The sequence below is a fragment of the Petaurus breviceps genome, unplaced genomic scaffold (genome assembly GCF_028583685.1).
Source record: "Petaurus breviceps papuanus isolate PSGF00001 unplaced genomic scaffold, PetGlider_PUasm1.0 558, whole genome shotgun sequence".
NCBI classification, from domain to species: Eukaryota; Metazoa; Chordata; class Mammalia; order Diprotodontia; family Petauridae; genus Petaurus; species Petaurus breviceps.
In genome coordinates this window covers 2891141-2914721 of record NW_027186376.1, presented here as the reverse complement: position 1 = coordinate 2914721, position 23581 = coordinate 2891141, and the positions used below count along the sequence as shown (strand labels likewise).

The 23581-nt window shown below is 50.3% G+C and overlaps 1 protein-coding gene across 1 annotated transcript in view; it reads left to right on the top strand.

Annotated features, from left to right (window-relative positions):
* MPPED1 (metallophosphoesterase domain containing 1) overlaps positions 1–23581 on the top strand; it is a 99434-nt gene that overhangs the window by 52193 nt on the left and 23660 nt on the right. The window contains exon 4 of the mRNA XM_069102834.1: positions 9485–9710. Coding sequence (XP_068958935.1) covers positions 9485–9710 — 226 coding nt within the window. The remainder of the gene's footprint in view (positions 1–9484; positions 9711–23581) is intronic.

Below are 23581 nucleotides of genomic sequence, written 5' to 3'. Positions count from 1 at the left end.
TTGAGGCTCCATTCTCCCTCTGTGTCTGGCTCATGGCCTTGAGGCTCCATTCTCCCTCTATGTCTGGCTCATGGAGGCCCACTTCTCCCCTGGCCTCTGCCAGCTGCCTCAGGGAAGGCCGGTCCTTTTCTGCAGTCTAGCTGAGGGAGCAGTTGGCCCTCCTGCCCCTGCCCCACTCCTCTTACTAGCCACTAAGAAAAGATGGGAATTCAAACTGGGTTTCAGGGACAGGTCAGTGTTCCAGGCCTCCTCCATTGCCTGGTTATCAGCAGAAGTCATCCTGGGTTCTTCAAAGCTGCACCAATGAAGATGCTACCATTTACCAGGTGCCACTCTCAATACATCATAGATGGGCTAGACAGCAGAGATCAAGAGACCAAAATGCTGCAGCCCCTGCCTCCGAGGGCTGACATCCTCCTGGGGAGACACATCCTGGAGGAGAGAGAATGGGGGCCCCTCCAGCAGCACAGACCAGTACCTTTGCTGCAACTTGGGCTCCTAGAGAGTTTGCCTGGAACATCAGGAGGTTAAGTGACTTGCCCAGGGTCACACAGCCAGCAAGTTTCAGCTATCTCTGTTGTGTGAAACAGCCAGGAAGCCAGTGTGACCAGATCCTAAAGTTCATGGAGGAAAGTGAGGTGTTAGAAAGGAAGGGGCTTGACTCACTAAGGTGGGAAGGCTTTGGGTGCAGCCCAGCCGTGGCCTTGGGGTTCAGAGGAGCTCCCCCCTCCTGTCCTTCCTCCTCTCAGCTGTCCAAGGTCTTCCCAAAGCCCCTTTCTGAGCAGTTCACTCCCCTTCTCCAGAAAGCACTTGCAGAATCAGCACTTAGGACAGCACCTGGAAAACAGAAGGCACTTAATGCATGCATATTGACTGCTGACTAAGTATAAAATCCTCTGGTGTTCAGAGCCCTTTATAATGTCCCCCACTCCTTCCACTAGATAGAGAGCAAGGCCTAGAGTCAGCAAGACCTGACTTCAAGTCCTGCTTTTGACTCTTACTTGCTGTGTGTCACTTTCTTCCTTCCTTGCATCCCTCCCACACTCCTTCCTTCCCCTCTCTGCTTCTCTTTCTCCCTCCTTCCCTTCCTTTCTTCTTTCCTTGTCTTCTTGCATACATCGTCTTACATCTAGGGGCTTCCTTTATGTTTCTCCAGCTAGACCCTCCAACCATCAAAGCTTAAAATGGCACTAAGACTTTTGGAATCCCCTGTCTAATGACAGTGCTAGGTTTCATGGGCTCTCTGGTCCCACACTTTCCAGTTCTTTCTCTGACTCTTCACAAGGAAAATGTGGTCCCACGTCATAGAACTGACAGGCTCTTGGTGGTCAGATATCCCTGCCTCTCCCTGAGACCTGCCCCCCCACCTCTTTCCTCCAACCCCCAACACACACCTACACCCACATCCTGCCAGTGGCTGTTCATTTCTAATACATTTGATTTGCTTTAAAACAAACATCAAAACAAACCAAAAAAAAAAAAAAACAACCAAGAAATGTTTCAAAAAGCAGAACATTTTGTTATAATCATTTTCAAATATTTGTTCCAATTGTTGGAGCAAAACAAATGCTTATTTTGGGCAGCAGGGACAGCCAGGAGTGTTTTATGGGCTTTAAAAAATAGGTTGGCATTAGCTGGACTGCACCTGTGGAAATATGTCTTGGAAGCACTGGTTTATTAGCAAGCCAGCTCTCTGGCCGTCTAGTCGTGACTTCGAGCCAGACCGCAGAGTCTAAAGCGAAGTCCAGAGTTGGCCATCATCTGGTGAATTGAGCGGTGTGAACAGACTGCAGGAGCAGGGCCATCTGCTTTGACTCTCATCTTTGCCCTCATGCCGCTGGACAGTCAACAAGCCTCCCCACACCCCCTTTTGGGGATCCCAGGCCTCATGACTTTGAACATCGACCATATAAAACAGGAGTTGTGAGTTTAAGCTGCACAGAACTCTGGGTTCTAGTTTGGGGGGTGCTAGATTGCAGGAGACTGGGGAGCAATGGGAGGTCGGAGTGAATGAGGTCAGAGAACTCTCAAGAATCTAGAATTCTAAGGTTCTGAATCCAAGGGTGTGAGACTCTCAAATGCCTTTAGGAACCCGAGATTCTGAGGCCTTCATGCTGGGGCTCAGCCAACCAGATGACCTTGCTGGGAGCTAGGCACAATCAATCCATCCACCTGCCATTGTTTTAAGCCGCTCTCCATTGGAATGGGATGGATAACACCGCCAGCCAGCTGAATCAGTGAGAACCTTTGTCTTCTCCTTAGTCCCACAGCCTGTCACAGCTAGTCAATGTCTAGCGTTCTGACAGTAGGTGCCCAAAGGTTGAGGAAATTAGAAGACCAGGCATCCTAACCGTGGTGAGCCCTGTAAAGGCAGGGCAGGGACAGGGGGGCAAGAGAGCCCAGCCTCTCCTAAGCCATTTTTTTCTATTCATGATTCTTTCTTTCCCCCCATTCTCTAAATATCCCATCATACCCCACTGACTCCTCTCTTTGCCTTCTCCTTTCCCTATACAAATCCTGCCCTCATATATCCTCCATTCACTCTAGGTTGGTTCCTCCTTCTGGGGGCTTCTGCAATGAATAAGACATGAAGGTCACCCCCTTTTCTGACCCTCTCCTGCTGCTTCTCTATGACATGGAGGGCAGCCTGGGAAGGCAGGGTCCGGCAGTCAATCCCCTGTTGTAGACTTTGCAAGGACTAGCTGAACCAAGCACAGAGACCTCCATCCTCAAAGAATGAGCCATCAAGGGATGAGTGGGTTTGGCCACAGCGGTTCACCAAAAGACTCTCCTAGGGCTGAGAAGTGAGCATGCCTACCTGGAGGGGGAATGCTTATACTGATGACATCTCAACTCTTTGGAGAAGTGAAATATTTAGGCCTTACCATGGAGGAATGGTCCCCCAATGGTCTCCCAGCACCTGAGGGCTGTCACAGGCAAGAGAGAGGAAGAGGGAATAGACGTGCTGTGGGTGGCCAAGAAGAGAGGCCAGGGTTGCTCTGTGGGGCTCCCAGGGCCTCTGTGAATACAGAGCAAAAAATAGGTGGGGGTGCTTTGAAACTATTGACTCCCCCCCCCCCCCGCCGCCCATTTAAATGTCTTTTCTCATTCTCTGGAGGAGCTGGGGGTGTTCTGCCCCAGGAAGAGAAGGTGAGGCTTATCAAATGCCCTGTCTCCTGGCTCTGGGTTGTGGCGGGCTTTGAGTCTGGGTCTCCACGGAGGGCGACCTCCGCCATTTTGAGCCATCTCCCAGGGATCCCATAGGGTGCTGTCCCGGCAAATGTGGAAATGTGCTTTTCCCAGACATCAGGCAAGTATTTAAACAGTGCACGCGTCAAAGAGGTGCTAAAAACGCAATCAGTGGCAGTTGAGTCGGGCTGCGCTGCCTCCCGCTCCCTCCCTCCTTCCTTCCCTCCCTCTCTCAGTGCTGTATCTGTAGAGAGTGGAATGAGAGAGAAAGGCATTAAGTGGGCATCGACTCCATCATCACCGCATTTAGACAACACTAAAACCCCGTCTAACTCAATATGGAGAGTCGGAAACGGCAGAGATGATGGGGGGAGCGGCGGCAGCTTGTTGAATGTAACAGATTAGGCTGTTTCAAGGCAACATTTTCATTTAAATGGGATGGGGAACTGGGAGCGATAAAGAATCATCACCTTTTACAAGAAGATGAAGCCAGGAAAGGCGAGCTTCCTACGTGCAGCTCCCAGCACTGGCTCTGGAGGCAGAAACTTCCACATCTCCATTCCCCCTCTGCTTACTGTGCCTGCCAGACCTGGGGCTGAACCTCCCAGGCCTTGATGGCCTCAATTTTTTCATCTGGAAAATGGGAGGATTGGGCTATGTAGCCCCTGAGGGCCTTTCCAGTCCTAGATCTAGGCTTCTATGGTTTTGGGGGATGCATTCACACTTCTCATGGTCTGAACGTGACATAGAAACTCCCAGAATCTCAGAGCTAGAAGGGGCCTCAGAGGCCTCAGTGGGCCTGAAACCTGAACAGGACTCCCCTGCCCAATGTAACCAGCAGGCGGATGTGTGGCCTCGACTCGGAGGCCTCCGATGAAGGGGAGCTCCCCTTGCCCCCTCCAGAGGGACATTCCTCTGTGGGACAGCACCCACCTTGGCAAGGTTTTCCTGAAGGCAGACCTACGTTTGTATCTTTGCAACATCCTCCCATGTTCCGAGCTCTGGGGCCAACGACAACCAGTGAAGTCTCTGCCCACATTCTGTTCCCTCTCGTCTCCCCTGGGTCTGCTCTTCTCCTCACTGACACCCCCAGGTCCTTCTCCTGATCTTCCCGTTACATGGAGCCAAGGGCTCTGCCCTCCCGGTTGCCGTCCTCCGGCCACTGTCCACACCATGGGCAGAGCTAGTCAAGCACTAGTGGGCTGCCTGGAGGTCACAGGGGGCTCCTCGGCTCTGGCAGAATCCAGGGCACCCACCGGCCACAGATGGCATCTGGATTGAGGCTGCCCCCAGATGTCAGGCAGGATCATGATGAAGAAGAAAGGTTAGAGGTTATCTAGCCCGCCCCCTGCATTTCCAAGAGGAGGAAACTGAGGCCCACAGAGGGTGAGGGACTTTGAAGGATCAAAGCAGCATCTGTTTAAAAATGGACGGGACCTTCGAGGTTGGAGTTCACAGTCAGGGAAGTGACCTTCTCAGGGTCATCCAAGCAATAGGTGCAGTGCCAGGGTTCAAACCTGGGGCCTCTGACCACCCATCCCACCGAACCACATTGCCTTCCTTTAAGACCCATTCTTCTCCACGTAGTTCCTGGCTCTGGCCTTTGGGGATTTGATGGATGGGCAAATACTGAATAAGAGGTTCCTGAGTATTGATTGAAAGAAGCCACCATTTTCCAACAGGGACTCCGGAGACCATTTGGAAACCCATGTTGACCCTCACACCTGACAGGCAGCCCAGCCAAGGATACAGAGGCTGGGTACTCCCCCTCACCGCACCTCCCATCACACACACACACAAGCACACACATTCTCCAACCCCAGTTGCTACTGAAAGGGGAAGGAGGGGAGCCTGAGCCTCTCCCCCTTCAGGCACAACACTTAGTAGCACAGAAGTGACAGTTCTCTGCTTGCGTCAGAGTCAGGGGTGTCATGATAACAAATGTAACCGTATCGTTAGAGTAATTTGCTAATTTGCTTAAGTAACACCCACAGACAGAAACATGACATAAATACATTAGTGCCAGCACTGCCTGTAACCAGCTCTCACCGGCTTTTGGCTCATGGATGGATGGATCACAGGAAGGAGAAAACATTTAGGGAAAAGAGAACAAAGGGATGTGCCCCCTCCATTCCTGGCTTCTCCAGGTTACTCTGGCACAGCTGCCTGGTGACCGTCAGGCCTGGGCAGACAGGGCTCGGCTGCATTGGGCCAGAGGAGCCTTGGTAGGGCTATGATCCACAAGGCTTCTTTGGCTGAATTATTCAGAGCCATACCAGTCTCTCCCTTCAGTGTTCATGGGCTGGCCTGCCCACCTCAGCCATCAATCAAGTACGGTTCAATCGTTTACAATGCTTTTGTTTCTGTTTCCACTGCGATCTCGCATGTGCCCTCTTCTGCATATGCTATGCTTTGGTAGCATCAGACCACTTGCTATCTCTCATACATGTCTAGCACTTACCCGTGTTCAGATCTTATCACAGCTCCTGGAACACAGTAGGTGTTTAATAAGTGCTGATTGATTCCCACCCCTATGCCTTTGTTCACACTGCTCCATCTACCTGGAATGCCCTCCTCCTCCTCCTCCTCCCCCTCAATCCCATCTTTACCTGCTGAAATTCTCCCCCTCCTTCAAGGCCCGGCCCAAATGCTCTGGGGAGGCAGGGCAGTTGAGTAACAGCCATTGCCTAATGAGGGCCTGCTCTGAAATTTTCAGTAGCCAGTTTAGCAGAGTGCCACCTTTCCTTGGATTCTTGGGTGTGCGTGAGTCCGTGGTGCCCTGGCAGTCAGACATCACAGGACCCTGGCAGTGCTGGCATTCTTCTCCTCTCGCTGTTAAATTTTGGGTGCTATTAGAATAGGGTCTATAGACTAATGACCACTCTATGTGTCCTGGCCCTGAGCACAGGATTCCATAATAGTCCTTCCTAACAGCTGATAAAGAGACCAAGTTCGACTCCTCCTGGGCCCCAGGTAGAAATTTCATGCTGATGGTGCCCCAGAAATAGTGATGAGTGCAATTTTTTAGAAGCACCCTCTAGCACCACCGCTGATCAGAAGCATCATTAGCTGCGAGATGGTTTCATTGGTTATATCAGGATTAGATCATCACTGGTTTGCCTGATGCTGATGGAAATTTCAGTCAACCATTGACAGGGGAAGCAATCAATCAGTAAGCAATTAGTAAGCCCTTGCTGTGTGCCAGGCACTGGCCTGGGTCCTAGGACACAAGCAGAAAATGAAATAGTCCCATCTGTGAAACACCCAGTGTTCCCTTGGGGGGAAAGAGAGAAGGTCAGAGATGCATAAAAGTACATATAAAATGAACATGTGCCAAATATGTTTATAAAGTAATGGACAGGGAAAGCATTAGTAACTGAGAGCATAAGGAAAGACTCTTGTAGAAGGTGGTGTTTGTCCTGAGCTTTAAGGAAACTTGGGATTGCACTGAGGAGAGAGTGCAGTTCAGATATGGGGGGGCGACTGTGCATGGAGTCTGGAGATGCAGCATGGTCTGTGAGGGTCCACAAGAAGGCTGGATGTACCGCCGGGTGTGGAAAGTAAAGCACAAGAACACGGAGGAATGTGTGGAGAGGCCGGAAGGCGTGATGGGCGTTACACGCTCTGCTCCAGCGAGGATTTGGGTTTTGTTCCTGGAGTCGGCGGCGAGCCAATGGAGTTGTGTGTGTGTGCACATGTGTGTGCATGTGTGTGCACACATGTGTGTGTTTGGGGACATAGCCATGGGCACACTGTCTCCCTTTTTGGTCTGCGAGTTCCTTGAGATCATGGTCTGCCTTCTCTGGATCCTCTGTGCATAGCCTGGTGCCTTGTACACAGGAGGTGCTAAATGAATGCTTACTGGATGACTAATTATTATTATAAATAATAAAAGAACCATGGAGTAAAGAGCATGGCAAAAATTCCACAGACAGGGAAAGCGTTCCTAATGTTCTCCGGCCGTTTCTGGGATTAGCATACCAAAATCATTACAGTCACACTAGGTAAAATTCTATTAGCCCATGTGGGAATAAAACCCCTCTGCCCTTTCTTAGCTCTTACGTGAGAGGTGTGCAGAATTTCTTTCTTCCCATCATGCCCATGAAGAGGGGTCCCCATCCAAGAGGGTCTGTCTTCACAAGCACCACTTCCAGTGAAGGAGAGAGTGATTTTACATGAAGAACAGATGGGTTTCTGTGGGACTACGTGCTCAGTGCATAGAGATTTGGCTTCACAGTCAGGAAGACGTGGGTTCGAGTCCTCGCACTGACCCATGCTGACTGTGTGGTTGTGAGCAAGTGACTTCCCCTCTCTGGGGTTCAGTTATCTCATGTATAAAATGGGAAGTTGGACTAGACACGCTCACAGGAGTCCCTGTTAGCTCTAAGGCTGGAGACCTGAGCAGCTCCAGGGTGCTCGCCTGTGCTAGGGGAGGGAGGGTCTCCCAGTGCCCCCCCCACAGACATACACGTATACAGCCACACGCACACATACACACATACATACACTCACACAATGCAGACATACAGATGTGCACATATACACCCATACATTCACACAAATACAGACATGCACTCACGCACATATACATACACTCACACACATGCAGACATACAGACGTGCACATATACACACATACATGTAGACATACACATATACATCCACACACATATACATACACTCACACATACATACACACATGCAGTCATACACATACACCACAGGTTTCTGGAAATGCAGGTCATAGAATCTTAGAGCTGAAAGCAGCCTTGGCCAGGCATCTAGTCCAACTCAGAGCTGCACAAGGCTCCCTTCTATAACAACCCTGCCAAGCATGTGGGCAGCATCTGCTTAAAGCACCTGAAATGAGAGAGAGCTCACTCCTTGTGAAGAGAAAGGCATTGTGGTGGGGAAGTCAGGAGAGCTCTGGGTTCGAATCCTGACTCCTGTATGTGTGTCTAGGAGCATATCACCTGACTGCCTATATCCTCTATCTCCCCATCTGCAAAATGGGAATCATAGTCCTCACGTGGGCACCTCGAAGAGAGAAGCCACTGCCTTCACCTTGCAAAGTGGCCCCTTCTCTCCCTGGGCACTTATAGGAAAGTCTTTCCCTGTAGCCAGGTGCTTATTGGTTGAGGAGAGGAGACTGAGACCCAGAGCGGGGACGGGACTTTCCCCGGGTCACACAGCATAGCAGACCTGAGATTCAGGCCAGATTCCATGGTTTTTCTGTGGCAGCCCCAGGGCTGAGGGTAAAGTGACACCAACTTTTGCGGTATAAGGAAAAAACCTCCCAGCCTAGAGGGCTGTCCACATGTTGGGTCAGTGGGTAGTGAGTTCCCCATTGCTGGAAGTCAATGAGTAGAGACTGCAGGATCACTTGTCAAAGATGCTTCAGAAGGCGTCCGGCTCAGGGATGACCTGCATCAATGACCTCTGAGCTCCTTTCTAACCCAGAGGTGCCATAGATTGCTAACAGCCCTTGTGCTATGATACTTTAAGGTTTACGAAGCACTTTCCTCAACACCACCCCATGAGAGAGGGAGGGCATGTACTGCTATCCCCATTTTACAGATGTGGAAAGTGGAGGCTCCAAAAAGGGAAGTGACTTATCTAACTTATCTATGACTCAGCTCTCAAGTATCTGATAGAACAAAGTAAAAGGAGTATTGTGGACAATTAAAAAAAAATCTTATCCTGGAAATAAAAAAAATTCTGTTTGACTTTTGTCTGCATAATGTTTTCAATATCAGGTGATATGTTCCTTAGAGACCACCTAGTCCAACCTCTCCATTTTACAGATGAGGAAACTGAGTCCCAGCGAGGGGAAGTGTCTTGGGAAAGGTCACATAGGTTCATAGATTTAAAACTAGAAGAGGTTGTGTTGTTCAACATCTTCATTTTACAAAGGAGAAAACTGAGGCCCAGAGAAGTCAAACCATTTGCCCAAGGTCACAAAGGTATCAAGTGGAAATGCTAGAATTTGAACCCAGGCCCTATAGCTTTACTTTTGGTGCATGCCATTGTCTCTCCCATTTATCTTGGCAGCAATTTTTGGCTTTGTCACAGGTTAAAATTAACTTGCATTCACTGGGCCCAGAGGAAAGAGCATGCTCACATGGGGGGCACTAGATGGTAGACAAGGGGAGCGTCCAAGCTCTCCATATGTACTTCGCAAGGTAGATCGTTGAGTCCCATTGACTAAGCGCCCTCTATGCTGCCATCTGTCACAGGGTTCCCTGTCATGGCCCGGACCTGACTCTCAGGTTGATTGCTGTCTGTTTTCCCCCAGGAAGCCTGCCTTATGAGTACAAGATCGTGATTGCTGGGAACCACGAGTTGACCTTTGACCAGGAGTTCATGGCCGACTTGATCAAGCAGGACTTTTACTATTTCCCTTCGGTGTCAAAGCTGAAGCCAGAGAATTATGAGAATGTTCAGTCCCTCCTGACCAACTGTATCTACCTCCAGGATTCGGAGGTGACCGTGCGGGGATTCCGGATCTATGGCTCCCCATGGTAAGCAAACCCCTGCCTGGGCACAAGCTTGTCCTCCGTCCTTCACTGTTGTTCTTGTCAAACCATCATTACCTTGTGGAAGGGGCTGAGGGAATGAGCTTTGGAGGGGAAATGGCATCTTTCATATCAATGGGCACCATGTGACTCGTGCCCGGTTATGAGCTCAGAAGCTGGTGAGGGAAGGCAGCAGCAGTGTGGCCATCTCTGATAAGTTTGGACCTCGTGAGGAAATCTGGGGAAAGAGGATGGAGCCAGGCAGGGAGATCCCAGACCTCTGAGGAATAAGACAGCAAGGATGTGTCTACTTTCTCAGAAGGTTCTTGAGTCCTGATGTACACATACACGTGTAGAATTCACATGTAGAGAGTGGCAGAGACACACAGTCGGCCTGTTAGCCTCTAAGGACCCTCACCACAAAAAGGTATAGTCATGCACAGACGGTGAGAGGGGTTCTCAGGTGTCCATAGTTAAACAGCGCTGGGAGGGGCTGAGCATCCCTCTGGCTGGGCCCTGCCCAGGCCTTCCCTGGAGTCTTGCTGTGTTTTTTTCTGGGGCCTCCATTTGAGAAGTGATGTGGAGGGCAGCCAGGATGGGGAAGGGCTTCTAGACCCATGTCCCATGAAGAGTGGTTGAAAAAAGGAAAGTTTATCTAGGAAAAGAGGGGTCTCAGATGATAGCCACATTCATGGGGAAGAGTCAGCAGACACTGGGAGATGTACCCAACAAGTGGTTAATAAATGCTTGTTGAATTCGCTGATTCACATCCTCTGCTTGGTCCCAAGGGTGTGAGTTGGGGAGCTCAGGGAGGCCATCCAGGTTGGCTCAGCTTCTCTGTCTAGGGGATTCTGTGAGGGATTCCTCAGGCCCTATTCAGCATCATGCCCACCAGCACCACTGGGCTGAGGGCAGACTCTGCCTGCCCCCTCATAGCGGCCTCCCTGCTCCCATTAATAGAGTCAGAGGCAGGAGACAAGCCGCCCGTGCTGGCCCTGGACACAGCATTGGCACTTGTTCTCTGATAGTTATTTCTAATGCACATTAATTATTAAGCTGGTTTACTGCAGAGTGCCTGGAGGCCGGGCTTTCAAACACCTTGAGCTAAACCTTCCTCAAACTGGGATTCTGCAGAAGCCTGGTCTTCCGTACCAGTCAAAGGGGGGTTCCACGAGGATGTGTATCACTTCCTCTAGAAAATGAGATTGTGTGCACATCAAGCAGCCTATTGTGTGGCCTGTGGGCAGGGTCTGCCTTCAAACCCTCACTCTGTCACCTCCTGGGTGAGCTGCAGCAGGTCTCCTCTCTGGGCTAAAATGGAGTGATTGGAATGGCTGATCTCCCAGATCCCTTCCAGTTCTGGAGTGTGGCTGGTTCTAGTGTTAGAAGTGGTGGTGTTCAGTCATGTCTGACTCTCCGTGACCCCATGGGCTTCTCTAGGCAAAGACACTGGGATGCTTTGTGATTTCCTCCTCCAGCATATTTTTACAGATGAGGAAACTGGGCAAACAGGATGGAGTGACTTACCCCGGGTCACACAGCTAGTAAGTGTCTGAGGCTAAATTTGAACTCAGATCTTCCTGACTCTAGGCCCAGCACTCTTTCAGACCCAAGTTCTGGGACCTGTTAGTCTGTGACAAATCTCTTCCCATTCCTGGGGCTTGGTGTCCTCATCTCCAGGATGAGGGGGACCGACGAGATGGTTCCCAAGCTCCCTTCTGGCGCTCCAGTTAGAATTTGAATCGTGACATCCTTCATATGTGAAATAGTGGGAGGGGAGATGGCTTTGGCCTTTGTGCTTTGCCCAGCCCTTTTTCTGCACAGTCTTGTCTGGAGTTGGCACCCGGCTCTTGCTGTCTCCATCCCCAGATGGAGAAATTGAACCTCAGATCAGCAGGAGGGCTCAGAACAGCAGGAGGGCTCAGAACAGCAGGAGGGCTCAGAACAGCAGGAGAAGAAGCCAGATCTTCTGCTTCCACATCCAAGGGCTGCCCATCAGGCAGCACTGCCTCCCTGACTGCTCTCCACCAGTAACTTTGGGAAGCATGGAAATGGGAATCTCCCAGAAATCCCTTTGTCCTCCAATGCTGGAGCCCAGCCTGTGGGTCCTAGGCATGTGCCAAACTCAAGACCAGATAGTGCTCACTTCACCACCTGTGGCCAGCCAGCTGTTCCTCCAGGGCCGCAGCGGGTTTGCAGTTATGACCAAGGCTGCTGTTTGCATTCTTATCTGGTGGGAGGTGGGGAGGAGGGGTTTGGTTGCAACTGGGTTTGCCAGTGTCCTTGTGATCTCCTCTCCTGCAGCCCATGTGTGGTACTGGGCTGTCATCAGCTTTGCCTTGAGGAGAAAAGCCCATGGCTGACCATGCGGACCTACCAAGTCCCGCTGCTTGGCTGTGTTTGTGGGAAGCAGACTTCTTGGTCTCATGAGGGGTGGGAGCCATACTTTGGCTGGCACTTCAAAGACAAGCAGAAAGGTCTGGAGAGGCTGTCACCCATAGCACCAATGGGGGCTCGCCCAGGCCAGAAGGCAAGATTCCAGAACGGGGAAGCTATTTCTCAGCCTTGGTCACCCCCCTCTTGCTGGCTTCCTGTGTCTCCTCTAAGAATTGGGGAAGCACTTTGACTATGACTCATCTCTAGGATGTCCCAGGATATCCCTGAGCACTGCTGGTGACGTGTGTCAGAGCAGAGATGTCATTCAATGCCCTGCAGAAGAGCCGGCTTTCTCTAAAGCCCTAAAGACTGTTACAGTGATACATGAACATTATTATTTTATTTGAGCCTTTGGAGAGCCTTGTAGGGCAGGTGCTGAGTGCTGCTCTCTGATTTTTACAGACAAGGAAACTTGGTCATGGTCAGAGAACCCAAGGGACCTACCTAAACTCACCCGGCCAGGATTTGAACCCAGATCTCTTCTGCCTCATGCCACATTTTTCTCTGATGGGACAGACTGTGGCCTCTCACTGAAGCTGGGGGGGGGGGGCCGTGGGAGAGGCAGGGAGGTAAGACAGCACCAGAGACCATGAACCAGGTCTCATTGGAGCCCCAGGTGGGATCCTCTAGGTCTCCCTGGCCCTGGCACATGCTGACTCACTCATCCCATCCCCCTCCCACTGGAAGGCCTCTGGAAGCAGCCCCTTTATGTTCCCTGAACTGACTCAGCAAACCACAACTCCCAACTTCCCTATGACCAGGCCCACACCCTCAGGGCAGCCCCTGGCTCAGCTTCTGGGAAAGTCTCACATTCTCCCAACTGACCAATGCCAGCCCTGGAGTTTCATCTCAAGGTCCCCAAATATTCCCCCACCCTAGAACTGAAGATACCTTTTCCTACTGTAACTTCTAGAATAAATCTACTCATCCCTTCTGCCCCATCAGACCCACAACATTAGGAGTTCTTGACAGATAGAATGTCAGAGCTAGGAAGGAGCTCAGAACAGGGGATGTCAGAGCTAGGAGGGAGCTTAGAGCCGGGGATGTCAGAGCTGGGAGGGGGCTAGAACAGGGGATGTCAGAGCTTAGAACAGAGAAGGTCAGAGCTGGAAATTTCTCTAGAATACAGACCACTGAGATGTACTACCACCACCCCCACCCCCAGTCATTTGCTGCTTCTCCTTTCCGTGCACTACAGTTTGGGCCCACAGGGGCTCTTCTGTGCCCTTGGCATCCCCTGGCAGCCCCTTTGCCTTGGTGCAGGCTCTTCCCTGGGCCTGGAATGCACTATCTCTTCATGAGCCTCTTAGAACCCTCAGTGAATTTCCTTCAAGGCCTAGGTCTAGTGCCCAGGAGTTTTCCTTGATCCTCCTGAGGGCTAATTCCTTTTCCCTTTCCCCTTAATTGTCTAGCACTACCATAATGTGCACAGTGTATCTCTCCCCCCCCCCAGTAGAATATAAGCTCTTGAAGGGTAGGAACTGTTTGTGTTTGTCTCCCCAGCACAAAGCTCAGTGCTTGGCACATAGTAGTGGCCTAATAAATGTGGACTGAATTGAGGCTACCTCGATTCCCTTGCCTTTTCAGGGCTTATCATCCAGGAAAGTATTAAAAACCCTAAAACAATCATAGAAACTAGAACATGCAAGTTACTAGCTGAATCCCCAGATGAATCCTCCCTCTGGAGGCTCAGCTTCCTTGTCTGTAAAACTGGACAACTGAACGATCCCTTTCATCTGGAAGCCCACGGGAAGACTGGCGAGGGGGAGATCACTTCACAGGGACAGTGAGGAGAGACTTATAAAGGCAGTGACTTTGGAGCTGGGCACTGAAGAGTGAGAAGATTTCAGCAAGAAAGAAGGATGTTCTAGAAGCAGAGAAGGGTGAGAGCAGAGGTGTGAAGGCAGGAAAAATGGGAGTAAAGATCATCCCAGGAGAGGAGCCCCTGGAAAGGTAAATCACCTCCCTTTCTGCCTTCCTGACTCGGTTGTGATCACAGCCGACGGAACCTCTCTGTTTCGGGAAATGTGACCCTGCTCAGCCATCCTGCTGGAACCAATGGTCTGCCAGGGATGGCACGGGAAAATGGGCCTGTTTGTTATTTTCAGATTGATGGGAAGCCTATTGCCCTGAAGATCACCATTAATAAGATGAAAAATGGAGATTAGTCAAGATGGGGACATTAGATGGGAACAGAGTGGGAAGGATCACGTCACAGCCACGGCAAAGCCCTCGGCAATGACTGAGTAATGTGCTGACCGACGATGACAGAGAGCCTCAATGCTGGGGACGGATGGCTCCACATTAAGGCTTTCCCTGAAAAGCATTGCTGCCTCTGTCTCCGACATTCTTCACTTATTCAGCCTCGTTTTTTTCTGTTTCTTTTGCTTAGTGTCACTTTCAGGGAGATGGAATATTAAAATCTTGGGGCTGGAAGAGATCTCCGAAGGCATCTCTAACCCCTTTACCAGAACAGGGACTTTCTTGCTACTATATACCCAACAAAGGGTCATGCAGTAATTGCCGTGGAGCTCACTACTTGTAATCTGTTAGGAAGTATTTCCCACCTCTCCCTCTCTGGAACAATATTTGATCACCTGCAATGACAGGGAGCTCACTATCAGAGGGAAAAGCCCCTCAAAGCAGACTCTGTGGATAACTCAAGTACGTTCCTGGCCACAGAAAATCCAGTTTGATTCAACCAATATTTCTGACATATTCCAGGTCAAGCAAAAGGATGGTCCCTCGCACAGTGTATTGACTCCCTGAGGTGAACTTGGGGGATGCCATGGAAAATGGTCACATAGATAGGGCAGGGCTAGATGGGTTGCTGGCTACATCACTGGAGGAGACAAAAATTAATGACATCACAGATACTTTGTGGTATTTGAATATATACAAAGTACAATGATAGGCCTGAGGAATATACAAAGGTACAATGAGACTGTGTCCCTGCCATCAAGGGGACACAACCAAGTCTCATTGAATCAACCTCCCCCTCCATCTTTGAGCAGGTCACTCCTCAGTTTCTCCCCCAGTCAGTAAAATGTGACTGACAGGGTGGACTAATTGGCCCCTGAGGCCCCTCCCAGCTCCAAGCCTGTGACCTCTTGAAAGGAGATTTCACTACTGGAATGGAAGATGACCAGAGTTAAGACCAGGAAGGAGAACAAGGAATGGCCAGTGTAGGTCCCCATCACTTGAGGATGGTGGCAAATATTTCCATCACATTTTAATGCTTTCTCCAAAGCCCTGTGGGGAAAGCAGCAAGCTGTCCTGTCCCTGGTTTACAAAGGAGGAAGCCAAGTCTCAGAGGAGCTAGGTGACCTTGCCAAGCTCCCATAGCTAGCAAGTATCAGAAGTAGAATTCAAACCCTGGCCCTCTGGTTCCAAGGTCAGCATTCCAAAAGTAGCCAAAGGGGAGTAGGAACTTAGGGTCATAGGTCAAGAGCTGGAAGACATCTGAGGTCTTCAAGTCCAGTCCTCTCATTTCACAGATTAAGAAACATGCCCAGACAGAAAGAGAGTTTCTGGTAGTTGAAGTAAAATTGGAATTGTAGGAATCAGTGGGACTTGGATGACAGGGTGAGGAGTTTGTAGGATAGACAAGCTTAGAATCCTTATTTAGGGCTGGAAGACGCCCTTGTTTTGGAGCCAAGGCCCCGTTAGCTTAAGGTGGGGTTGGGAGAGGCCAGGCCTGTCTTTTCTCTGGGCATGTGCCCAGGCTGGGGGAGGGATGTGGAGCTACTGACGAGAGCCCAAGTTGTCCACACCTCCGGGATGGGGCCAGGCCATCTGGTGTGGCAGTTGCTTGCATCCCCATCCTTAAGGGCTTGTCTGTGGTTGAGGTGAAAGACACCAGCTCATAGTGTCTGGTCCCAATTAGCCAGAGACTCTAGACATGCCACCCTTCAGTAGAACAGAGCCCCAGGCCAAGAGGGAACTGGGCACACGCAGGCTTGAAGCCCTTCCTTTGTGCAGACCCCCTTCCCCTCTCTCATCAGGCTGGCATCACTGCCCAGAGGCTGTCGACGTATCTCGCCTCCAAAGCAGAGCCCACTTACCCAGACGGATGGGTACTCAGCCCCCAAGATGCCAGAGATAATTAGGGAGGGATCTCCCTGGCAAAGTCAGCCTTGGGCCACTCCAGAGCACAGCATGCAATGAGAGGCAATTATTTCCCATTCTTTGGGCGTCCCCAAACCCCTCCTTGCCAAGCTCAGCCCCTTCCAGAGAGCTGTGGCAGTCTGCTTGGCCCCAGGCAGGAAAACCCAGGCTTTTGTTAATGACTAGTGAAATCTTCCTTCATCGTTTGACTATAGACCCTGAGTAAGATATAGGACCTTGTCTCCGCCAGCTCAAATGGAACTCTGCTCTCTAGTTATGGGATACAAGCTCCCTTCCAGTTCTGACATTTTCTGTCCCGTCTCTTGCCCAGCTCTGACATTCCCTGTTCTAAGACTCCTCCTAACCTGTTCTAAGGCCCTTCCCAGCCCTGATATCCCCTGTTCTCAGGCCCCTCCCAGCTCTGACATTCCATGTTCTAAGGTCCCTCTGACATTTTCTGGTTCTAAGTAAAGGCAGAACAACCCCAAAGGTCAGTGATACTTGGGAAGAGCTGGTGTTTTATATTTAGAAGCAAAGGAGAAGGCAAGAAACCTGGCTGGAGTGCCAGCACCCTGGGCCTGTGTCCCACAGTGGAGATCTTTCATTAGCCTGAACTAAGGCAAGGTTAAAGACAATGAGTCCCACCACCTTTAGCCACCCATTTCTCTCTCTGGGACCTTGCCTACTCCGAGGCAGTCTTCCCCTGGGAGACTAGACTTAGACACCAAAAGCTCGTCCAGATTTGTAAACTGAGGCAAACCTCTGGACTCCAAATAATACCCCCAAATATCCTTGAGAACTTAGCCAACAAACTGACTGAAACCATATTTTGTCATGGACAAAGCCGACACCCTCATATTCCCAGACTGAATAGCATTGATCCATAAAATCTAAGAAGTACATTTGAATAGATGGCATCCTCCCTCCGGGCTTCATGGAGAGTCAGTGGAAGAAATCAGCATCCTGTGGGAGCAGGATGCCTGTCATCCCCGTCATCCTGTCTGCAACCAGAGTCAAGGGAGGGGTGCTCTTGGGCAGCCTCGAGAAGATGAGGCAGTCCTCCTGCCCTCCTGTCCACCTGGGCAACCATCTACAAGTCAGTCAAATATCACTCAGTAATCTTCTGTGAAACGTTAAAGACAGAATGGCCAGTAGGAAGGCAGCTTGTCCTGCGACAGCTTCTAGCTGAACTGCATCAAAAAGATGAGAAAAAAAACAAGAAAGTAATAAGAATAAGCATGTCTCTCTAAGTGCTTCAAGGTTATAAAGCTCTAGTCAATCCAAAGGGATAGCTCTCTCCTGGGGGTGCGGCTGCCCCTGAATTGTCCTCTCAGAAGTCCAGGTGACAAAGCCTTCAAGGGGTGTGACTAAGTGTCCTCACCAATGCCAATAGGATTCCCACACAGCCTCACTTCAGTTCTTCCAAAACCTTTCACTGCTGTGCATTGACTAAGGACTTCTGTATCCAGTTTAATATAGAAGACTCACTTGCATAAATGTATAAAAACAGTGGACTCAAGGACCTAGCTAGAAAAGAATCAGAGAATCCATCAGACAGAAGGAAGGAGAAGTTTTGGGTCCCAGAGTTCCCATCTGTCACTCAGCAGAAGGATCCCTTCTGGGACATCCCTGCCAGGTAGGCACCCAATAAGAAATTCAGTAAGCGTCTGCTAAGCCCCTCCTCTGTGCCAGGCATTGGGTTAGGTGATGTCGATACAGAAACAAAAACAAGGAACTTACGTTCTACCAAATCACATACATGAATAATTCATACAAATAATTACAAATACCAAGGAATTTGAAAGGAGAGAGTGATATTTCTCTAGACTTGGATCCTGAGATTGACATTTTTTTCATCTTTTAAAAAACAATTTTATTGATGCTTTTTTAAGAAAAGCATTACTTGTCCTTCTCCTCCCCCAATAAAAGCTTCCCTAGTAAGATAGGAGTACAATTAGTCAAAACAAATCAACCCATTAGCCCTATAGGAAAATGTGTGCCCCATTCTGCACCTGTAGCCCACCACCTCTGCCAAGAGGCAGCAAGCATACTTCACCATCAGTCCTCTGAAGTAACAGTTCGACACTGCCCTGATTAGTCCTGCAGTCGATCGGCATTGGCTTCCTTTACATTGTTGCCATCATGAGATGGGCATTTTTAAGCAGCTTCCCAGACAGGGCCAGGGAAGCTTCCTTTAACAAGCATCCTACTTGGCTAAGGAAAGCTCCTTTGAAGCTTGAAATAGGCCACTGACCTACCAGCAGTGTCCTGGAATGATTTCATTAGTCTTCTCCTTCTGGCCTGCAGAACATGAGTCCTGCTTCTCCTCCCTGGTCATGGTGCAGGCGCCTACATTTCCCTGTGGCTTTCACGGAAAGTTGACATGTTGTGTCTCATCTGGATTCTATCTCTTGTTTCCTCCGGATGCCGCTAGGTCTTCAGAAGCTTTTCTGAAAGCTCCAAGGGGGACATTCTCTCCCACGTCCCCTGGTAAGCCTTGGTAATGATTCTCTTCAAAGGCTTCCAACAGGTTGATGAGGCTGGCTCTTGCCTTGAATATTTATTCTGTCTTGGGCCTCTGGCTTTGTACCATGAGTCTGTACTTTCTTCCATCCCCTAAGACCCACGTGGTCCCTCAGAATAGTTGCTGAAAACTTTCTTGCGGAGCAGATGACTAAGTCCTTGGTCCTTGGTTTTCCTAGTTGCTTGGAGAACATCCCCCAAGGCGCTTTAAATAATGACAACCCTGGGGAATATTTGTGTAAGTAATCTTCCCAAATGGGCTCTTTCAGCATGTTTCCAATTAGCAGGCCGTCTTGCTCCTCTCAGATTGTAAGGAACTCAGCTCAGTTCCTGGGAAGTGCACAGAGGTCCCAGTTACCGCCTCCGGAATGGCCCAGAAGTGTCGGTCCAGGTCCAGCCTAGGGAATGGATCTGAGGGGAAGAACAGGTCAAGCAAGTGGTCGGTGGCTTGGGTTGATAATGATCAATCAGTAAGCATTTATTAAATGCTTGTTGTGCCAGACACTGTGCTAAGCCCTGAGGCTACCAAGAGAAAGCAAAACCAACCCTTCCCTCAAGGGGCTTACATTCTAATTGGGTCATGAAGAGTAGGAATTGAGCTGAAATCTGCCACCTCTTGAGGCAGCTCGGGGTGACCTCAGACATTTAGTAGCTCTGGGACTGGGGCAAATCAATGGATCCCTGCCTGCCTCCGTTTCTTCAACTGTAAAACGGGGATAATAATAGCACCTACCAGCCAGGGTTGTTATGAAGAGATGAGCTGGTATTTGTAGAGTGCTTTGCAAACCTTAAAGCTGTATACAAGTGCTGGCTATTAAACCTACACATTTAACCTCCTCAGATGATAGAGCTCAGACTTAGCTGTGCTAGTAACAAAGACAGGACGCTTTCTCCTCCAACTGTCCAGCCTTTCAATGCTGGAATCACTATTGTATCTGCCTTCTGATCTCACTCCCTTTCCCTTCCCCTCCCTCTCTGCTATCTCTCTCTCTCTCTCTCTCTCTGTCTCTTTCTCTGTCTCACTCTTTTACTTTCTTTTCTTCTGTTTTTTCCTTCCTCTCCCTCTCATTTTTCTATTTCTCTCGTTCCTCTCCTCCATTTTCCTTTCCTTTCCCCCTGCCGTCTTCTCTCCCCTCACTGCTTTTCCCTCCTCATTCCTCCTTTCTTTGTTACCTCTCTCCTCCCAATCCCCTCTTTTCCTCTTTTCTTTCTTCTCCCTTTTTCCTCTCCAAAGTTCTCTACATCTATTTTTGGCTTTGGAAGCAAAGGAGTTTGTCACTGCCCTCCCTCCAGACAAAGCATCCCAAATGCCAGAGATTCATAGACCCTCATGGCTGGAAGTCCTGTCCAAAGCTGCAGAATCTAAGGGCCCCTCACCTGGCTCCCTCATTGTACCAAGGAAGACGCTGAGGCTCAGAGAGGAGAAGGGACCTACCTCAAGTATATAAAGAGTTAGTAGAAGACCTGGGATTCAGACCCAAGGTCCTGCCTCCTAATCCACTGGGCTTGTGCTGAGGGCTCCTCAGGAAGAAGCCTTGGAAAGTAGGGGGAAGAACACTGATGCTGTGGCCACAAAATCAGGACTGAAACCCCCCCTCAGACACTCCCTAACCATGTGACCCCTCAGCCTCTCTGGGCCTCAGTTTCCTCATCTGTAAAATGAGGCAGTTGGACTCCAGGACCTCTGAGGAGCCCTCCAGCACAAGATCTGTGAGCCTAAGATCTTTTTCCCTTCATCATGCTTCATCATGGGCAAGATGCTGGTGGATTTCCCAGCCTCGGGCCCTCCCTCCATCTTTGGGAGCCCTCCAGGATTCTAGCTCCTAGGGGGTTGGCCAACTCCTGGGGACCCCCTGGGAGCCAGGTTTTCTGAACCTCTACATTTGAATACATCAAGTCTGTCTTACCTTACACTGCCTACTTAAAAATTCATCAGTGCTTCTGGCAGAGGCCCTCCCTTATTAAGTTGGGCTCACTGCTGGCGGGGTTTGCCGATACAGGGCCTGGCTGTGCGATAATTAGTGCCATGTGGCCCTGGAGGCTTCTCTGGGCCCATCTGAAATGCCTCTAACAAGATGCTGCCCACATGATGCCCCCCCCCACCCCACGCACAGGTCTTTGGGGAGCCGAGTTAAGCGCAGAGTGCAGAATGACTGCACAGAATTCATGTCTTCTGGATTTCAGCTGGAGGTCCCTCCCAGCCCCAGCCCCACCCCCACTCCAGGCATTGGGAGAAGAGGTGGATATGGGATGGTGGGACCCCCGAGAACCTCTGCAGTGTGACACTGAGCAAGTCGCTTCTGTGATGCACCCTCAGGCTGCATATACACGTAACATGAGTGGATGGATCAGACCTTGGTAGACAAGATCTAGAGCTAAAAGGGAGCTCAGAAACCATTTTACAAATGAGGAAACTGAGACTCAGGGAGGGGCAGGGACATGCCTAGGATCATACGGATTCCAGGTCCCTGTGACACACACTGTTCTTCCCTGACTGTCAGAGCTCCCAGCACATGTCCCCAAAACAACCAACATTGATCAAGAAAATACTGTGTTCCAGGAGCTGGTCCCCGGGAGAAGGCAAAAACAGACCCCCCTGCCCTCAGGAAGCTTGCACTCTAGAGGGTGGTTACATGTGTTCATGGATGACTTACTGTAGGCTCTCTTCCCCATGGATACCAGTGGTTTTAAGGAGGGAATATTGACAATGGGATGAATAAAGAAAGGCCTGTAGGTGATGACCCTTGAGCTGAGACTCCGAGGGAGCTGGACATTCCAAGAAGCCGGGAGAGGAAGGAGAGCAGCCATGGGAGAGGGAGTGTGTAAGAGGAGAGGAGGGGATCGGAGAGGAGGGAGGCTGCATGCCAGGGAGGGCGTGTTTTACCCGAAGGGCAAAAAGGAGTCCCCTGAGCTTCTGGGGCAGGGGCATGGCCTCATGCAACCTGGGATCTTGGAAAGTCAGCTTTGCAGCTGGGTGGCCATCCTTCCCAAGCTAGTACCTTTACCTAAAGCTCCAGCCTTTTCTTAAAAAAAATCTCTCTTCAAGGCATCCAGTCTCTGACTAAATTACATTGATGCTGCTGGGGATGAAAAAGGGGAGGCTGGGATTACCAGCTCTCTTTGACGCTAACCCAGTTGGTGAATAAGCGCTTCCCTTCCCGAGGCCTCGAGCAACCAGAATGGAGCCTGGGATTAGGATTCTCCAGCCCCAGCTTGGGTCAGGCTGCCTTGCTTAGCTCCTTATCTTGTGAACAACAGCGGTAGTAGAATGCATACAGCACTTCAAGGTTTACAAAGAGCTTTTCAAATCTGATCTCACTTGATCAAGGTAACAGCCACACGAGGTGAGTTCTGCTACTCTCCCCATTTGACTTATGATGAAACGGAAGCTCAGAGAGGGCTGACCTCCCCAGACTCAGATGACCAGAGGAGCCAGAAGGGACCTCAGATGGAGAAGGAATCCCCTCTTGAGAATTCCTGCTGGTGGGTCAGGCAGCCTCAATTTCTTTTTTTTTTAATGGATGTTTTTATGGAAGACATTTATTGTTGGAGCAGTACCATGGTGTAAGAGCCCATAGCATCCCTGTTCCAGGGAACACAGCCCAGGATATGATCTCTTCTTACAGATTAGGCTACTGAGGCCCTGGCAAGGCAAGTGACCCGGTCACAACCACACACAGCTGGTCTGGATTTGAAGGCAGGCTTCCTGAGAGCCCCAGGCCAGGACTGTGTTCTTTGGGCCACACCCTTCTGTCTTCTCACATGCCCCTGCTCCTTGATGGGGTGGGGTGGGGGGTCTCAAGGGTAGAGGGAGAGATAGAATGAGCCACAAGACCTTGTCCAGTGGCTGAATCTGAGCTCAGGGGGTCATCAAAGAGGAACCGTGGGTGACAGACCTGGAGAGTCTGGGGCAGAATTCTGGATGGCCTGAGACAGGTCCCTCTGCCCCTCAGCCTCCAGCCAGTGCACTTGGGGGTGCAAAGACATCAAAAACCAGTTCCTGCCTTCAGGGCATTTCCCATCTAAAGCGTGTACATGAAGGACCAGCCAAAATATCTCTAAAGTAGATACAAGGTGATGGGGCGAGGGTCAAGTAGGCTCCAGCAGGTGGAGAAGCTCGTTGTTCATGGGGCAGCAGGAGCCTGGGACCAGGAGGGCTTTCAGGTGACAGATGAGAAGAGAGGAGGAAACCAAATCAGTCAGCCCATTAAGTGATATTAATGATGGGGAGTGAGGCACTTGGAGCTGGGGTGAGGCCAGCAGGAGCAGGAGAGTGGGTGTGTCTGGGAGATGTCGAGGGGAGGGGGAACACTGGGAGGGAGGGGAAAGGCTGGCTCAGAGAGAGGGGGCTCAAGCAGGTGGAAGTTCAGCCAGAGAGCCCAGGCTGAACGGGGGGGGGGGGGCAACGATCTATGAAAATCTGGTATTTAGGGTTTCTTTCTTCTTTCTATTTAACGCTTAGAATTAGAAATAAATTCTCCTATGGCAAGCACACATGTGCATGCACACAAATACAGGACACACACACATACAGAGCACTTAAATGGCACCTACAATCTGGAATGCCCTCAGAAAGTTTTAATGTAAAAAATCATTTCAATTTATAAAATCAGAAAGCATTAAAACCTAAGGACCTTAGAACAGTGGATGTCAGAGCTGGGAGGGACCTTAGAACAGGGAAGTTCAGGGCTGGGAGGGACCTTAGAACAGGGAAGGTCAGGGCTGGGAGGGACCTTAGAACAGGGAAGGTCAGGGCTGGGAGGGACCTTAGAACAGGGAAGGTCAGGGCTGGGAGGGACCTTAGAACAGGG